The sequence below is a fragment of the Dendrobates tinctorius genome, unplaced genomic scaffold (assembly GCF_039654945.1).
Source record: "Dendrobates tinctorius isolate UK_male_01 unplaced genomic scaffold, ASM3965494v1 ptg000029l, whole genome shotgun sequence".
NCBI classification, from domain to species: Eukaryota; Metazoa; Chordata; class Amphibia; order Anura; family Dendrobatidae; genus Dendrobates; species Dendrobates tinctorius.
The window spans coordinates 20,857,526-20,876,686 of NW_027361697.1; the positions used below are offsets into that span (position 1 = coordinate 20,857,526).

At 48.9% G+C, this 19,161-nt stretch overlaps 1 protein-coding gene across 3 annotated transcripts in view; it reads right to left on the reverse strand.

The window, feature by feature from the left end:
- The window catches only part of CCDC18 (coiled-coil domain containing 18), a 91,072-nt gene extending 71,916 nt beyond the window's left edge, over positions 1-19,156 (reverse strand). Inside the window, exons 1-7 of one of the 3 annotated variants that reach the window (XR_012231425.1) lie at positions 18,957-19,156; positions 17,358-17,492; positions 16,329-16,458; positions 15,852-16,031; positions 7,988-8,097; positions 6,764-6,892; positions 5,204-5,300 (exon numbers count right to left, since the gene is read on the reverse strand). Coding sequence is in view for 2 of the 3 variants with exons in the window: in XM_073571435.1 (XP_073427536.1) it covers positions 5,204-5,300; positions 6,764-6,892; positions 7,988-8,097; positions 15,852-16,031; positions 16,329-16,458; positions 17,358-17,476 (765 nt within the window). In the remaining variant the exon portion in view is untranslated. Of the gene's footprint in view, positions 1-5,203; positions 5,301-6,763; positions 6,893-7,987; positions 8,098-15,851; positions 16,032-16,328; positions 16,459-17,357; positions 17,493-17,614; positions 17,634-18,956 lie in introns of those variants that run through there. The other 2 variants (XM_073571435.1, XM_073571436.1) reach the window with 2 other exon arrangements.
- Positions 19,157-19,161: the final 5 nt, after the last annotated feature.

Sequence of the window (19,161 nt, forward strand, 5' to 3'; positions counted from 1 at the left end):
CTGACTGAAGGAAACCGAGGACCTTTGGAAGAGAATAGGGAAGTGGGATCTGCCCACGAGATTCGCACCATGTGAAGAAAACCTTCCAGGTACGATAGTAAATCCTGGCTGAAGTTGGATTTCAAGCCCTGATCATGGTTTTAACGACGTCCGGTCAAAAACCTGCTTGGGTCAAAACCCAGGTCTCAATGGCCACGCCGTCAAATTGAGAGCCCCTGAGTTCTGGTGGAAGAACGGGCCTTGTGACAGGAGGTCAAGACGTGTAGGGAGACGCCAGGGAGCGTCTGCTGTGAGTTGCACGACGTCGGCGTAGCATGTACGCCTGGGCCCGTCTGGAGCGATCAGAATGGTGGGAACACCCTCTTGTTTGATCTTCCTCAGGACTCTGGAGATCAGGGGGAGGGGTGGAAAAATGTACAGAAGCTGGAACTGGGTCCAGTCCTGAACCAGGGCATCTGCTCCGAGCGACCGCGGATCGCGCGTCCTGGCCATGAAATTGGGAACCTTGGCATTGAGATGGGATGCCATCAGATCCACGTCCGGGGTCCCCGAACGATGACAGATCTGACAGAAGACTTCGGGATGGAGAGACCACTCCCCCGAGTCCATTCCTTGTCGGCTGAGATAGTCGGCTTCCCAGTTGTCCACACTCGGAATGTGGACTGCGGAGAGTACCGACCTTGCAGCCTCCGCCCATTGTAGGATACGTGTTACTTCGGTCATCGCCTGGATGCTGCGGGTGCCGCCTTGATGGTTCACGTATGCCACTGCCGTGGCATTGTCCGACTGTACTCTGATATGAGAGTCTGCTAGCAAGTGATGGAAGGTTTTCAACGCCAGGAAGATGGCCCGAATTTCCAGGATGTTGATGGGCATGGTCGATTCCCTTGGTGACCACCTGCCTTGCGCTCTGTGATGTAGGTGCACCGCGCCCCAACCCATAAGGCTTGCGTCGGTGGTCAAAACCTTCCATTGACCGGAGAGAAAGGATTTTCCCCTTGCAAGCGAGGTTGGCTCGAGCCACCAGTGCAGGGACCTCCTGGTGTTTGCTGATAACCGGAACTCCCTGTCGAGGGAGAACGGATTCCTGTCCCAGGACTTGAGGATGGCCAGTTGAAGGGGTCTGAGGTGAAACTGGGCAAATGGTACCACCTCCATTGCTGCTGCCATCCTGCCAAGTACTCTCATGGCATACCGGAGAGATCTGGGGGACTTGCGGAGGAGTGTGTGAACTCCCAGATGGAGAGCCAGTGCCTTGTCCCTGGAGAGAATCACCAGACCCTTGGGGATGCTATTCGACACCTCCAGGAAGGTCAGAGACTGACTCGGGGTAGTCGAGGACTTCTGTAAATTGACTAACCATCCCAGGCGCCTCAGAGTGTCGATCGTGATCGAGACGTTGACCTCGCAGTCCTTGAGGGTGGGGCCTTGATGAGAAGGTCGTCCAGGTATGGAACGACTACTATGCCTCTGGAGTGCAGAACGTCCATGGTAGCTGCCATGACCTTTGTAAATGTTCTGGGAGCCGTGGCGAGACCGAACGGGAGGGCCACAAACTGGTAATGGTCTTGGTTGATTGCGAATCCGAGAAACCTCTGATGGGCGGGAGCAATCGGTATATGCAGGTATGCGTCCTGTATGTCTATGGAGGCGAGATATTCTCCTTTTTCCATGGACGCAACGATTGACCGGAGGGATTCCATGCGGAAGTGACGAACTCGAACATACTTGTTGAGTTGCTTGAGGTCTAGTATGGGTCGGACGCTGCCTCCCTTCTTGGGCACCACGACCAGGTTGGAGTAGAACCCTCGGAAGCGCTCTTCTGCTGGGACTGGCACTATGACTCCTGCTTGCAGGAGGGAAGAAACCGCTTGACGGAAGGCCTGAGCTTTGAGCGGGGATTTTGGAGGGACAGAGGGAAAAAACCTGTGCGGTGGGCTGGTAGTAAACTCGATTTTGTATCCTGAAGACACTATTTCCTTGACCCACTTGTCTTCTGTAATAGGCAGCCAGACCTGCTGAAAGAGTAGCAGTCGTCCGACTACAAGTGGGGTGTCTTCCAGAGGGCATGAGTCAAGATGAGGGAAAAGTCTGGGGTTTTCCTCCTTTAGGATTTTGCCTGGCTTGCCTTTGACTGCCAGTTCCTGTCCGGCCTCTGTGCCGCATGCGTGTTGTCCCTGCGGGGGGAACGATTACGGTTTTGTGCTGGGCGTGAGACGGACCAGCCTGAAGAATTCCGAAAGGATCGGAAACGAGATTGATTACGTTTTTTAAACGTGCGTTTTGGTCTTAGTTGAGGGAGGGAAGTACTTTTGCCCCCGGTAGCATTGGATATCATTGTATCGAGCTTTTCACCGAAAAGACGGCCACTGAAGTACGGGAGATTTGTTAGGGACTTTTTTGAGGCCGCATCCGCTTTCCATTCTCTTAGCCAGAGAATACGCCGGATTGTGATGGCGTTTGATGCTATTCCCGCTATCCCTCTTGCAGAGTCCAACGCTGCATGGACCATGTAATCTGCCACTACTGCAATTTGCACCGCCTGGTCCGCCAGCTGAGGATTTGAAGCTTGAAGGCCCTTTTGCAATAGATCAGCCCAGGCCATGATGGCCTTGGCTGCCCAAACTGAAGCAAATGCGGGAGCCAGAGAGGCACCAGCCGCTTCAAAGATTGAACGAGCCATGCGTTCTACTTGTCTGTCTGCTGTGTCCTTGAGGGTTGAACTGTCCGGCAGCGAGAGAAGCGTTTGTGCTGCTAGTCTAGAGACTGGAGGGTCCACTTCAGGCGAATCTGTCCAATCCTTGGTGTCTTTCTGTGGGAAGGGGTACTTTGCTTCCAAATACTTGCGATTGGCGAATTTTTTCTCAGGCTGCGAAAAATGTTTAGAAAGGATTTTTTGAAATTCCGGGTGATTAGGGAAGACCTTCGATGGTTTCTGAACACTTTCAAAGGAAATCTTGTGTTCTGGTGCTTCCGGGGTTGGATCTGAAATGTCCAGCACCCCAAGGATGGAAGAGATGATATCCTCAACTATCGCAGTATTGCTAGGGGGACAAGGGAGCAAAACGTTCTCTGTTTCGTTATCTAAATTGGAGTCACATATGCCCTCTGAGTCTTGCGCATCGCTAAGGAGCTCCCTAGCGGGCGAACTAGAGCGGAGATTTCCCGTGGTCTGGGATCGTTGTGGAGATCCGCATTGTCTTTCTCTATCAGGGGACGGCCTCGGTGACCTGAGGCCACTGTGTCTTTCCCTGGAGGGGGAAGACCTATTGCTATGTGAGGATGCAGATGAACGCGACCTGTGGGTCCGCTTACGCCTCGAACTGTCGGAAGCGCCCTGTTCATGAGACCGGATGTCCCTTTGCTGGGTAACGTTCATAGCCGAGACATGACCCTGCAGAGCCTGCAGTAATGTGGAGGTCAGGTTATCTATAGACTGTGTCATAGACTGCGACATCTGAGTCGCCCATTCCGCCGCAGTAGCGTTGGTAGGGACTTCTTGGGGTTCTGATCCTGTTTTTTGGGTACAATCCCGGCAGTGCGGGTATGTGCTGCCGCTGGGGAGAGTGGCCTTGCAGGCTGTGCAGACTGCATAAAAGCAGTCTTGCCTGGTTCTTTTCCTTGAGCCCGACATAGTACCTAGGCTGATTAGTGGAGGCCCTACAGGGGTATCTACGCAGAGGAAAGGAGTAGGAGAGCGCTATAGGTTATAGGAATTCACAGCTGAGTACAAAGAACCCAGCTGTGATCTTACCCCACCGGTGCTCCCCCTTAGGTCCAGCGCTGATAAGTCCCACGTCCTGTGCCCCCCAGAGACTGCTGTGCTGCCTTCAGTTTCTTCAGGTGCAGCAAGATGGCCACCGGATTCTGAGGTGGAGAGGGAAGGGGGCGGAGAGCTGGAAAAGGGCGCACTGAGCTATGTAAAAGTGCACCCATCCTGCCTCGATCCGCCCCTTCTATGACACTGCAGTGTCAATTTCGTCATCCGGGGGGCGGGAATGGGGCGGCGACTTCGGCTAGGCCGAAGCCGCGGCCTAAATTTGAGGTCTCCTGCCCAGCAGGGCTCCAGGACGGCGCGGTCGTCGGGGGGGGGGGGGGGTCGGATTTAAACCAGACCCCCCCCAGAATGAAAGGAAGGCTGGCGGTGGGGCCATGCGCGTGACTGGGGCCCTGTGGAGGGTCCCTTTGGGGCGCTATATAGCTACTGCTGCCACAGAGACCGGGGCGCAGGGAGCCTGGTCTCTGATAAGTGCCGTGCCTTTCTGCACCTCCCCCGGTCCCAAAAGGAGCCCACAGGTGAACTGGGGTCCCTGGTGCCTGGTACAGGCCCTACCTGCGGTGTCTCAACCTAATACCCCCAGAGGGGGAATAGGGAGGGTGCTGCTGTCACCGTCAGGGGGCTTCATCGTTGCCTCGACCTCGACCCAGAGCCGAACGGAACTGAGAAAGGAGGGGGGGTCTCGACCTCGAACCAGTACCCGAGGGACTGGGGAGGGAGCGACATGGGGAATAGCCACCTCGACCTCAACCGGGTACCCCTAATGGGGGACCGAGGAGGGAGCCATGCCGGGAGTCTCGCTGGAGAACCGCTTTTCTTCATCTGTAGTCCTTTGGAAAAAAATCCAGGAAAAAGACGGAGTAAAAAAAAAAAAATTCTTAGGTGTGCCTCCTGCGACACTAAGCAAAAACTGGAGAAGGCTGATGCCGTCCAGGGGTGTATTCTGCAGAGGAGGAGCCAAAGTTAATCTTTTTCAGATTTTGCATAGTGTCGCCTCCTAGTGGACAGCAGCATAACACCCACGGTTCTGTGTCCCCCAATAAGGTGACAGAGTAAACCCAATTAAAATTATTTCTAAAAAAAAAAAAAAAAAAAAAAAAAAAAAAAATGGCTGGTTATTTCTTCCCTTTCAGAACTAGTCATTAAGGAGTTATTGTAATACTAATATCAAGTGACCCTAGTTGTCTCAAAAGAGACGTTTATGACATATCCATTATCTATGCTATAAATGTCTAGTAGATGCAGGTTATTATTATTATAGCGCCATTTATATTCCAAACATCTCCGGAATCCCCCAATCTAGAGATCAATTTAGGTCCCTGAGGTAGAATCTATATCCATCACACAACTATCCCACATATGTCCCAAAAATATCTTTAATGAGACACCCCCATAATGTATAAGCACCAATGTTTTTTTTTTTACCTTTTCCAACTTCTCAGTAACATTCTTCTTATATTGTTGGAAAGCTCGAGTCAGCTCTTCAGCATTCAGTAACGCTTCATTTCTTTGTTTCTCAGTCCTAAAATGAGATATGGGTGGCAGCTATTGAATGTAAAGTATAAAAAAAAAAATCCTGAATACAATTTTAGCTCAGTTTTGACACAAGTCATTATTCCACCTGCACCTTTTTACCTGCTTTTTATTTGCACCTACCGTAATTCTTCCTTTAATTTGCACCTGTTAAAAATCTATTCTCATAGGTCTTCACTTGTAAATGATGACTCGGGGCTTTCGTGACTGTTCACAATTTGCTGACACTACACAATACGTAACAATTCAGAGCATTAAGAAAATAACCTTGGATAAAACATTAGAAAGTCTCATCTGATTTTTGGAGACTTTTCATTATAGTCTCCCAAGTAGCAGATCTTCTTTAGGGTGGCTTACGTGTTGGGTAACAGGATCACCATTGTGTGTGGCTCCATACGTGTTAATCCCCTTAGGTGCATTAGCCTGCACAGCGAATTTACAGGATGCATGTGCCACCTTTTATGGGAATTATGTATGGACTAGAGGGCATTAAATAACTCCAGCAATAGAGGTTTAGAGTTCATCAATTGTATACAAGCGGCTTTTTCCACCTGACCTTCTGAACTCCTAGATCTGATGAGAAGCAGGTTCGTGTCCTGACCATGTGAAGGTCGGGAGCCATTACGCAATGAGGCCTTTTACAGAGATAGTGATAAGGAAATCGCTGCAACGTCAAGATTATTGAATCCGTAAAATTTATTGGAACTAATTTGATATATGATCCCCTTCACCTCCCTCTCACCACCACAGGAGGGCTTGTTTTGTTGAATAAATTGTTTTCGTTGGTATAATTTCTGAGTTCCTAGGATTTTTTAATACTTTTCATTTTATTTTTTATAACTGCACATATCATATATATATCCCGATAGTGCATTTGATCGGAGTCCTGGGCAGGTAAGCACTGCTGTCCCTTTTCTGCAGTACTAATCCTATGAAGAACAGCCACAGACTGGTATTTACAGGAGCACAATCATGTCCGGCACATGGGCCTTCAGCTGCAACGGCAACCCATCAGCACCATGCGATCTCAATATGACAGTGTGATTAGCACGTGGAGTGGCGCCCCCCTCAGACCATGCGCTTTAAATGCAGCTGAAAGAGCTTGTGTGACACAGATGGATTCTGCCATGTATAACGCAGGCTCGGCTCCTGAGCCTGCATAATAAACAGAGACCCAATATTGGGGGTATTAGCAAGTTCGAGGTTTGGAGAGGTAGCGGAGGTAAAGGCCAGAATAGCTTCCTATGGTGACACAACCATTACGGCGGACTGTCTGCTGTACAACATAAAAAATAAAGGAGCAGCAACAGCACCATCACTGCAGAGTGAACTATCAGATTATAGGTCTGAAAAATAAGGAGTTACATACAGCAAGAGCCATGTTTCTGGACAGCAGTCTAAGTGATTTATGTTATGCTATCAAATCATATCAGTTTTAGCAATTATCCTCACCTTTTACATAATTTACTAGATTCATAGAGCTCAATTTTCATTTGTTTCAGATCCTCTCTGAACTTTTGTAAATCTTCCTCTTTTTCTGCCATTTTATGGTAGCTTTCAACTATTTTATCTTCGGCAATCCTAGGAAAGAAAGTGACAAGGTGTTATGTATGCAGCACACAGGGAGTATAAAGAAACATTTTAGGTTTACAAGGATCGAGGCCAATGCACAGTACAACTTATTAATGTCCGATCGGTAAGATTCCGATCCCTGTGACCTCCGCTGCAGTCCCTACAATATGTCTACAGAAATAGCAGCTTGTTCTTATGTGCTGCGGTGCCTGAGTTCAACTCAAGTGAACAGTACCGAGATCGGGGTGATCAACAATGACATTTTTTCAATCTGACAATCCACAGGAATACCAGTGTTCCAAGCCTTAGAATATATGTGCACACATTGGTTTTTGACACAGAAAAAAAAAATCTGCTGCAAATGCTCGGAGTGTTGACAGTTAAAAGACTGCATTTGTGATGTATTTTAGGTGCATTTTTTATACTTAGTTCCCCCCCATTCATTTAGATGTGTGAAAAATGCTGTAAAAGCACTGTAAGGATTGGCATGCTGCAGATTTAAAAAAAACAAAAAAAAAAACACTTTGATGGTTCAAATCTACAAAAACAAAAAAGCAACCTGTGCAAGAGATATTAGAACTCTCATTCAGCTTGCTGATACTGTAAAGCGCAGAGCAAAAAACAAAATGCAGCAAAAAATGCAGAGTGTGAACAAGTTTTTGAGGATCATCTTTAGCTGTCAGGTGCCCACGCACCTCAGATAGCTGTCAGATTAGTTACCGTATTTCTTCTGACTCGCACATACACACACAAGCCTTAGGTTTGGTGGGACAAGTGGGGGAATATATTTTTATCATGCTGCACCACAAACGCACACGTCCACGAGGACCAGATAAGCTGCAGATTCAGGGCAGCAGCAAAATCTGCACCAAAACCGTAACCCCTAACGCTGGTAACGTAAGAGTAGATTTTCTCAACAGAAAATACGACAACTATCTGACTTATGTGAATGGACCGCAGAATAACCGGAGTAGTATAATTTCAGAACTCACAATGAATAAAAAAGTGATGAATTACCCAAATGGGCAAATATGCTTCTTTATGTAATCAACAAGGCAAACAAGGGTTAATCTTGTACAAATGAGCAGTCCCCAGAAACATCACCTCAGCGCTTTCTCTTGTGCTTCGGACTCCGCTTCCAAGCTCGCAACCTGTTCTTCAAGCTTCGGGATTCTGGATGCACGAGATCCAAAAGCCGATTCATAAAAACGGACCTTAAAAATATTAACATTCATGTAAAAAGACAAAGATTAGCAATTTGTAATAGGCAAATGGATTACTTAAACTTTTCCAGAATATTTCCTCTCTTCACCCTCGAAACTCATTATCTGTACAACCAGTCAACTACATATCACCTCAACTGGATGCCAATTAAGAAAGAGGGGAAAATGTACGAATAGGTTTCAGAAAGTTTTTCTCTGGAAAAAGTTGCAAATCAATGGGAAACAAAATTTTGGTGATTCCACCCCCCCCCAACATTTTCTATTGCTCATCGTAACATTTTGAAAAGTGAATACAGGAGTAGCAAGAAAGGGAACGGCCTCCATCAACTGGGCAGGTCTGCAGTATTTAACGCCAAGAACTGGAGCAAATCGTGATATAAATCAGGCTGGCGATCATTTAACTTTTTGGTGCACGGATGGAGAGAAACCTCCCCGCATTTTGCGCCAGTTAGCCTAATATTAAACGAGTTTTCCAGTTTTGTGGTGAAAGTCTGCAGTTACTCTATGTGACTGCAAACTTTCGAATCTTTGTATTGCGCACAACGCACGCTGTCAGGATTTCCGGTGTTGCTGCTGAGAGCAGGCGGTTATGTTACCAGAGTTATGTGATTTGCATACACGGGGTCACTTGTCAGCTAGGCGTGCTTACCCTTGCGTAATATGAGTGAACTGAGCGAGGCCGCACATGCCTACTTGGAATGCAACCAGAATTATGCAAGTCGCATACTTGAAGTTACACTACAGCCCGCTCTCTGCAGCAACACTGGAAATCCTGACAGCATGCAGTGTGCGCACTGTAAGGATTCAGAAGTCTGCAGGCTTTCACCACCAGACCAAATGATTTAAGATTAAAAAAAAAAAACAAAACAGATGAAAAAAAAAAAAATCCCCTTCAGTACATGGTGGTTATATATTCTAAACCTGAAGCTACAGATATTTCCACTAATTGACCCTGCAACAAGAGCAACTAGGGGCTGAAACATCTATATGACTGAGTATTGCATTACCACATTGCATCACCTATGATGGATCAAATGATGTGTGCAACACAGTAAAATCCCATTGGTTGCCTCCTACAACTACTACAGGAGTTGAGAAGCTCAGGCCCTCGATGACCTTTTATCTGGTCCCTGGGCAGATTCCTGGGGATCGCAGCTGAATTTTGAAAGTCGCCGTTCCATTAATTTCTTCTTGCTCTATGAGAACACACATTCAGTGCTCACTACTGCGTGCAATGAAGATTATGTCCTGACACCAGTGCGTGCGTCAGGACGTATTTTATGGCCGGTGTTGGTGCGCAATTTGTATAGCCCCCGAAAGATGGTATAAATATCCAAATGGCCCTTGGCAGAAAAAAAAAAAATAGGGATTTTGTGTACTCACCGTAAAATCCTTTTCTCCAAGCCAATCATTGGGGGACACAGAGAAATTGGGTGTTATGCTGCTGGCCACTAGGAGGACACTAAGTAAACCAGAAAAAAAGTAAGCTCCTCCCCTGCAGTATACACCCTATCGCTGGCTGGGATTTTTCCAGTTTGGTAAAAAAAGCAGTAGGAGCATAAACAGTCAATAATAACCATAACTAAGTCACAGCCTAAGAATGCTACAGTGAGCTAAACAGGCTAAACAGGGTGGGTGCTGTCTCCCCCAATGATTGGCTTGGAGAAAAGGATTTTACGGTGAGTACACAAAAATCCCTATTTCTCCTACACCTCATTGGGGGACACAGAGACAGTGGGACGTCCTAAAGCAGTCCCTTGGGTTGGGAACATACATCTGCTTATGTCAACAGTGAGGTACTGCCGATTGCAGGCTGCATCCGCAGAGGCCTGAGAATGAATTAGGCAATGTTTGTTAAGGTATGCAGGCTGGATCAAGTCGCAGCCTTGTGGACAGGCCTGAAAATGAAATTGGTAATATTTTGTAAAAAGTATGCAGACTGGACAAAGTCGCAGCCTTGCAGGCCTCTTCTGTCGAGGCCTGGTGCCGAATGGCCGAAGAGGCACCCACTGACCAGGTAGAGTGCGCCTTAATCCCCAGAGGGACCGGCACGTTCCTGATACAGTAGAACTACTGAATCGCCAGGGGAATCCACCTGACTAGCATTGCTTTGACACGGCTAGACCCTTCCTATGCCCCTCTGGAAGCATGAACAGGGCATCTGACTTGTGGAAGGGAGCCGACCGCAAGATGTACCGTCTCAGCACCCTAACCACATCCAGGGAGTTGAGAGCCTTCTCAATGCGATGGACTGGCGCCGGACAACAGGAAAGGCAAAACAATTTCCTTGTTGAGATGGAAAGAGGAGACGTCCTGAGAACTACCTTTTCCTGATGAAAAATTCAGGAATAGAGAACGACAGGACCGAGCTGCCAATTCCAAAACTCGTCTGATTGACGTAATTGCCACTAGAAAAACCACCTTCCAAGAGAGGACGGACAGTGACACATCCTGCGGCGGTTCGAAAAGGAGCCTCCTGTAAGGCCCCGAGAACCAGGTTAAGGTCCCAAGATTCCAATGGCCTTCTATAAGGAGGTGCCACATGTAAAACTCTCTGAATGAACGTCTTGACCTGAAGTTTGGTGGCAATTTACGTTGGAAAAGCACTGACAAGGGCGAAATTTGGCCCTTGAGCGAGCTAAGCACGAGGTCTGATTTTAAACCAGATTAAAGGAATTCCAATATAGCCGGAATGGAAAAAACACCAGAGGTGATTGACCATGATCCTTGCACCACAAATAGAAGGTTGTCCAGGTGCGGTGATAGATGCACATGGACACAGGCTTCCTAGCACTAATCATGGTGAAAATCACGTCGTGACAGAACCCAGCCTGTGCTAAAATCCATGATTCAACTGCCACACCGTCAAAGATAGGGCCCCGGAGTTCTGGTGTTAAATTGGGCCCTGCGAGTGTAGATCCATGCAATCTGGAAGTTGCCAGGGGACGTCGGCAACTAGTTGTATTAGTTCTGCATACCATGCTCGGCGTGGCCAATCTGGCGCGACAAGGATCACTGGTACTCCCTCTGCTCTGATCTTCTTAATGACCCTCGTAAGCAAGGGAAGAGGGAAGATGTAAGGGAGCCGGAACCGGTGCCATGGCAGAACTAGGGTGTCCACTCCGATGGTGCATGGATAACGCGATCGGGAAACGAACCGAGGAACCGTGTTGTTTAGTCTTGAGGCCATGAGATCCACCTCCGGAGTGCCCCAACGATGACAAATCTGTTGAAAGACTTCTGGACGAAGAAACCACTTCCCAGAGGCAATGCCTTGACGACTGAGAAAATCTGCCAGCCAATTTTCTACGCTCGGCCCAATGGAGGATGTGACTCGCTTTGTGCACGGCCATTCTGCTTCGGGTACCTCCCTGGTGGTTGATATACGCTACAGCCGTGGCGTTATCGGATTGGAACTTGATGAGACCTGCGAGAAGGTGGAAACTCCGTAGAGCTAATCTGATCGCTTGCATCTCCAAAATGTTGATGGGGAAGCTGACTCTCGGGTTGACCACTGACCATGTTCCGTGTGGCGACGAAAGACGGCTCCCCAGCCGAGGAGATTTGCGTTGGTGATTACTACCAACCATCTTACTGGGAGAAAAGACCTCCCTTGATTCAGGGAGGACCTCAGTGTCCACCAACTGAGGGATTGACTGACCCGCAGGGACAAAGGGATCCAACGGTCCAGGGAGAACGGGTACTTGTCCTAAGTTAACAGCAACGCGTGTTGTAAGGGACAGAGGTAGAACTGTGCAAATGGAACTGCTTCCATCGCTGACACCAACTTTCCTAGAACTCTCATGCCGAAACGAATAGAGTGAGAAAACAGTCGCGCTGCCTGTTGTAAGGCTTGGGTCTCTCCTGGAGGGAGAATGACCAACCCACGGAAAGTGTCCAAAATCTTCTAAAGGGAAATCTGTTGAGCTGGTTTTGGGAAAGACTTTTCAAAGGCTATCTTCCACCCCAGGCGAGAAAGTGTATGTACTGTTATCCATGGATTCCTCGCAGGCTGGAAGGGATGGACCCTTGATGAACAGGTCGTCCGGATAACGTAACACCACCACTCCCCGAGAGTGGAGAATGGCAATGACAGCTGCCATGACCTTGGTAAAGACCCTGGGGGCAGTGGCGAGTTCAAAGAGCAAGACAAAGAACTGGCAGTGTTCCTTGTGAATTGCAAAACGCAGAAACTGCTGGAGTGACGGGCAGATCGGAATGTGAAGGTAAGTGTCCTTGATGTCGATGGATGCTAGGAACTTTCCTTTTTCCATGGAAGCGACAACTGATCAGAGAAATTCCATTCGGAATCGCCGTACCCTGACAAACTGATTTAACAGTTTGAGATTCAGAATGGGTGACATCGTCCCGTCCTTTTTTGGAAACACAAAAAGGGTTGAATATAATCCTCTGAACCTTTCGTGATGAGGGACCGAAATGATGACTCCGAGCCTTAACAGAGCCTGAACAGCCCGAAGGAAGGCTCTTGTCTTTTTCTTGGGGGGAGAGGAAAGGGAAAAAAAAAACGAGTTGGAGGGGGGGAGAGAGAAGAAAATTCTATCTTGTATCCGGAGGACACCAGCTCCCTGACCCACTTGTCATTGGGTAGCTCTACGAGATCTGGCTCGCCTAGATCCAGAAGCCCTAGGCCAGGGTTTCCAAGAACGGTTAGGTCTGTATGAGATCTGGGAGCCTCTGTCTCCGTGCAGAGACCGACCTGATCCAAAAGAGAAGGTAGAGGAGGACCAACCGGAATTGTTGCGAGAAGACCGAAAATGCGTCGGCTGTTGGTTGCGAAACGACCGAACAGCCCTTTGTTGAGGAAGGAATTTACTTTTTCCCCTCCGGTAGTATCAGAAATGACCTGGTCCAGTCTCTCTCCAAAAAGATAACCCACTTAAAAAGAACGGGGGGGGGAGTCAACAATCTTTTAGATGTGGCATGCGCCCACCAGCCGCAGAGCCCTGGGGCTCTTCTAATGGAGATCGCATGAGCGGCAACTTGAGCCGCGCAATTGGCGGCATCAAAAGAAGCGTCTACTACAAAGTCCGCTGCGTGAAGCATCTGGCGGGTGACAGTGGTCGTCTCCGGAGGAAGATTGGTGCCCAGGAAGGAGGTAATCAAGTCCAAGCGGCCATGCCTTAGTGACCTAAACTGCTGCGAAGGATGGAAAACAAACACCACTCCTGAAGCCAAAACGCGGTACAGGAGGGTCCACCGAAGGGACCTGTAATCGACCGTTCATTAGGTCTGGATCGAAAGGGTATTTAGCCAGAGTAAACTTTTGCCCAGTGAACCACTTATGTGGCCGATTCCTATCTTACTGGATGGCTGGTAAATAACCAGCGCACACGCTTGTTCCTTAAATGAGATAGGGAGTGCTGGAGCAGGAATATTTTCCTCATCTAACTTCAGAATCCTGTTGACTGATTCTATAAGAGAATCAAGCAACACTTGATGAGATGGGGGATTCTGAGGGGCTGACGCGACAGATACGAATTCAGAGTCATGCTTGCTGTGAACCTCAGGAGAGGGCGATCGAAAGACAGGAGTCGCTGATGCTGAGGTGCGAACGCGACTGGGAGACGTGCCATGGGTCCGCTTTTCCAGAGACAGTCCTCCCAGAGGGAGAATATAGCCTGGGTCAGAGACTCCACCGACCGTGACAGAGGCGCAGCCCACTCAGGGGTACCAGACGCAGGAGACCCGTCAGCAGCGGCTGCGAGGGGCGTTGGAGCCCAGGTCGGGGCGCAGTTCGGGCACAGGCCGGGTCGTGGTCTGTGCATAATGGATTCGTTTGTGCACTGGGTAAGGCCAACTTGCAAGTGGTACACACGGTAGAAAGAAAAAGGCAGTGTGCTTCTTAGCAGCCCGTTTAGCCTCCTTAGAGTGAGGCATAGCGCTCCAGAAAGGGTTAACGGCAGAATCTGACTGCAGCTGCAGGGAATGTACCGGGAAGAGGTTAAGCTTTAATCTGAGGGCAGATGCAGCTTACCCACGATCCTGTGTTATGTCCTCGGGAGGAAAAAACGGTGGCCCTGTGGCATCACCTGGTATTCGGCTGCTCCTGAAAGGTTAAACTGCAGCAGAAGTAACAGACATGGCTCCCAAGATTAGAATTGCGCGTCTCGTTGAGTATGAGAGGCGCCGAGAGGAGGGGGCGGTGACGCTAGTGCGGGCGGCGCTATTCAAATTGCGGCCTAGCAGGCCGGAGACTAAATTTTTGGCCTACACGCGGTAGGTGCCGGGGGCGGGGAGAGGGCGGCGCTATTTAAATTGCGGCCTAGCAGTCCGAAAAAGCCGGGGGCTAAATTTCTGGCCTCCCCGCGGTAAGCGCCGGGCGGGGGGGGTCGCGACCGGGCGCCAGTGTACCGCCGCTGACGCTAAGTCAGCGCTTCTCCCGGGAACAAGGACTCAACCCCATACCTCCACTCCTGTGCTCAGTCAGGTCGTCGCTGTCCAGGGTCTTTCTCATCCTCCAGGCGATGTAGCAGAGCTGGAGGAGGTTTTACAGGGGGGTATTACTCAATTGATCCTCCCTCTGGGCAGGGGGACGGAGAGCTCTGGGGTTGATTCAGGGCATCCGAAAAAGCGCTGTTCAGGTCTTTCTCCATGCACTCCTGTTGCGCTTGCCCTCGTTTCCGTGGAACCATCGTCAGAGGAATACAGCCCCATTCGTCGCAGGAAAGTGTACGCGAAGGGTTACTCCACGTGCTTGCCTGTTGTTGGTTCGGGGGAGAGCGGGCCGTAGAAAGGAACCGTCGCCCCCTTCACTCCGTTAATCGAAAAAAAAAAAAAAATTACAGAAAATTCAAAAATAAAATAAAAACGGTGGGGTCTGAAACCAGACCCAAGTGCCTCCTATAGACACTAAGTAAGAACTGGAGAAATCTCAGCCAGCGAGAGGGTGTATACTGCAGGGGAGGAGCTAACTTTTTTTCTGGTTTACTTCGTGTCCTCCTAGTGGCAAGCAGCATAACACCCACGATCTCTGTGTCCCCCAATGAGGTGTAGGAGAAAGAAGATTCCCCACCCCTGTACTACTACTCGGAAGTGCCATGGATTCTTCCTAAAAACACATCCATGGATTTGGATAGCCTTTGAATGAGCATTTACTGCTAGTGATGAGCGAGTGTGCTTGGATAGTGTGTTATCCGAGCATCGTGGGGGATCGAGTGATATGTTCGAGTCCCCGCGGTAGCATGATTCATGGCTGTTAGACATAAGCGGGGATTGCCTAATAAGCAAGAAATCTTGGCATCTAACAGATGCGAATCATACAGCCACAGACGCTTGAATATATTACCCGAGCCCCCACGATGCTCACACAACACCCGAGCATGCTTGGATAACTCTATAGCTGAACACGCTCGCTCATCGCTCTGCCCTGCTGATCTTACATACCCAATCTACAATTGTTCATTACCGGTATGCTCAACACAACAGATGGAGTTTCACATTCCGATAATCAGCAGTGATTTGGCACTTTTTTAATTACGATTATTAAAGGAGTGACCCAGGGGGTCTCACTTCTGTACTGGGATGTGCTACTTATGTAGCACCCAATGGGCACTTGGGAGGTATGCATGTGGCTTACATATGCCATGTCAGCAGCACCTTTACTTTTTGATGAAGAGGAAAGAGACACCAAGTAACCCCTTTAAGACATTGCAAAAAAAAAAAAAAAAGTTGGACTCCCTCATTCACCAGGTAAATGTAATTGTGTAATAAAGATCAACAATTACATCATGACTCGGCTTTGACGACGGCTTGGATTTGCACTTGGTAAGCACCAGCTGCACAGACTCCATTCTGTTCCTAAGCGAGTGGTTTTGTGATGTCAGTGCAGCATTTTGCTCCTGAAGAGTAACCAGTTGATCTCTCAGCTTCTTATTCTCTTGTTCCATGCTCCTCATTGATCCAGTCTGCATAAAGAAAAAAAAAAAATTATTATCTATGAAAAAAAAGCAAAAAAAAACACGCTGTGATATATAAGAAGCTTTACATCACTAATACTCTGATACTCGTAGCAGAAGAGTCCGAAAACTCATTCCGTAATACAACCACCTTATACAATACCTTGGGTTCTCCGAACTGGCACATGACATAAAACAAAGAATTAGCAGTAGGAGAATTGGCTCCTCTATAGTGACAGTGCGCTCAGTTACATAATATCTAAATCTTCCTTGTGACAGCTGTCTCTTAAGTTAGGAAGTACGCACCTTTTCACGGGCTGTCCTAAGGGAATCAGCCCCACTCGGGAGCATGGTGTTCCTTTGTTTGGGGGCACTCTCCCTGGAAGCACAGAAACTTGGCCGCTCGAGATCTTCCAGTGTCAGACCCAAGGGGGCTCTGCTCAGGGAATGCAGCAACAAAACATACAGTCACATAATGAGCAAAGTGTATAACACCAGCACTTGTGCAGCGAAAAACCATTAACAAGGGATCAAGCAGAGTAAACTGTAAAGAAGTGTCCACTACCTGTAAAAAGACAACATTTCTTTTTATTAAATAGACTCCATTGTAAAAAATAAAATGAGAGCGCACCATATACTCATCTCCCGAACCAGCGATGTCAGCATCGGGTCTCCTGAGGATCGCGTGACATGGTTATATCCCAGGGACCCTCCAGCTACTCCAACACGAAACAACCACTAACAGCTAACTGTCACTATATCAGTGGTTGTAACCATGGATACCTAAGCTTCTGCAATGCCCTGCACATGGAGTAAGAGACATAGCTAAACAGAAGAACTATACTATGATTCTAATTGGAGATGACAATACTTTGCTAAGGAGAAATTGGTTTGAAGGGTTTCCCACTACTCAGACAACCCCTTCTCAATCCCTAATGTTTCCTCCTAGTAAAACAACAACACTTATACTCACCTCTGGCTCCGGTGTGGGCCCTGGCTCTCCAGGGGCTCGAGTGACATTTTTATGCACTGGCTTCACTCTCCCATTCATGTAATTGACATGAGAAGGGAGCAGCCGCAGCTCTCACTTCCTCTGGATGTCCGATTTGTCAGAATGAGGGGACAGTGAATCCAGTATTGACTGGCTGCAGGTATTTCATACCAGCTACGGGAGTGCCGCTGGAATGGTGCATTGTGTACAAACCCCTTTAAGTAATTCCTTTGTGGAATGGGAATAGAAGAGATTGGACAGGGACAGACTGTGTATGGCCATATCCCCCGGTGGGAACACCCAGTTATCAATGTCTGTGTTCCCCTTTAAGGCTGTATACATACCTGGACACATGTCCTCTGTCATGCGATGTCCCCTCTGTTTGCATTAATTGTCTGCTTGCTGCATTGAGGCTTTTCCCAAGTAATTGTTTCTTTGTGTATCTAGATGCATGTGATTCCATTTCATTACAATGCTCTCTATAGAAGACAGAAACACTTCTATTAGTATCACATCCGTCCACACTACGTGACTAGGTACTGGACCATCAGAGACGTCACTGAAACACCACAGACAGCACAGCCCAATCCTCGGTACTTACTGACACTGGGTACAACATGCTCAATCTGCTCTAAGTGGTGGCCCCATTCAAAGCTTTACTATGGGCTGCACAGTACCAGTAAGCTGCAGTACAGCACTAAGCTCTGCAGCACAGTACCAGTAAGCTGCAGTACAGCACTGAGCTCGGCAGCACAGTACCAGTAAGCTGCAGTACAGCACTAAGCTCTGCAGCACAGTACCAGTAAGCTGCAGTACAGCACTGAGCTCGGCAGCACAGTACCAGTAAGCTGCAGTACAGCACTGAGCTCGGCAGCACAGTACCAGTAAGCTGCAGAACAGCACTAAGCTCTGCAGCACAGTACCAGTAAGCTGCAGTACAGCACTAAGCTCGGCAGCACAGTACCAGTAAGCTGCAGTACAGCACTAAGCTCAGCAGCACAGTACCAGTAAGCTGCAGTACAGCACTAAGCTCTGCAGCACAGTACCAGTAAGCTGCAGTACAGCACTAAGCTCAGCAGCACAGTACCAGTAAGCTGCAGAACAGCACTGAGCTCTGCAGCACAGTACCAGTAAGCTGCAGTACAGCACTAAGCTCGGCAGCACAGTACCAGTAAGCTGCAGTACAGCACTAAGCTCGGCAGCACAGTACCAGTAAGCTGCAGTACAGCACTAAGCTCGGCAGCACAGTACCAGTAAGCTGCAGTACAGCACTAAGCTCGGCAGCACAGTACCAGTAAGCTGCAGTACAGCACTAAGCTCGGCAGCACAGTACCAGTAAGCTGCAGTACAGCACTAAGCTCGGCAGCACAGTACCAGTAAGCTGCAGTACAGCACTAAGCTCGGCAGCACAGTACCAGTAAGCTGCAGTACAGCACTAAGCTCGGCAGCGCAGTACCAGTAAGCTGCAGAACAACACTGAGCTCGGCAGCACAGTACCAGTAATCTGCAGAACAGCACTGAGCTCGGCAGCGCAGTACCAGTAAGCTGCAGAACAGCACTGAGCTCGGCAGCGCAGTACCAGTAAGCTGCAGAACAGCACTGAGCTCGGCAGCGCAGTACCAGTAAGCTGCAGAACAGCACTGAGCTCGGCAGCACAGTACCAGTAAGCTGCAGAACAGCACTGAGCTCGGCAGCACAGTACCAGTAAGCTGCAGAACAGCACTGAGCTCGGCAGCACAGTACCAGTAAGCTGCACTGATCTCGGCAGAATAGCTAGAAGATGTGCTGCAGAACAAGCAGGAGCTCTAAGCCTCGGGTCTGGAGCCATTTATCATAATACAATGGTTTTTTCCCAGGAATCCTCTGACACCTGGATAACTACAACTCCCAGCAGTCTCTCCGGTCACAGGCACCGCAGTCAGCAGCACACAGGTTGCGCTCACCACAGGCGGCCGCCCTCCTCCATCCCCCTGCGCTCCGCACCATGTTCCCGGGCCGGTTCCCACGACACTCTCGCTTTCCTCCCTAACGCACGACTGACATGCTGCACACTGATTGGGTAGAACCGCCAGAGTCACGTTCCCGCCTTTCGTGGAGCAACCAATAGCGACTCTGACCGTTGAAAAGGAAGGCGGGGTGACGCCGTAA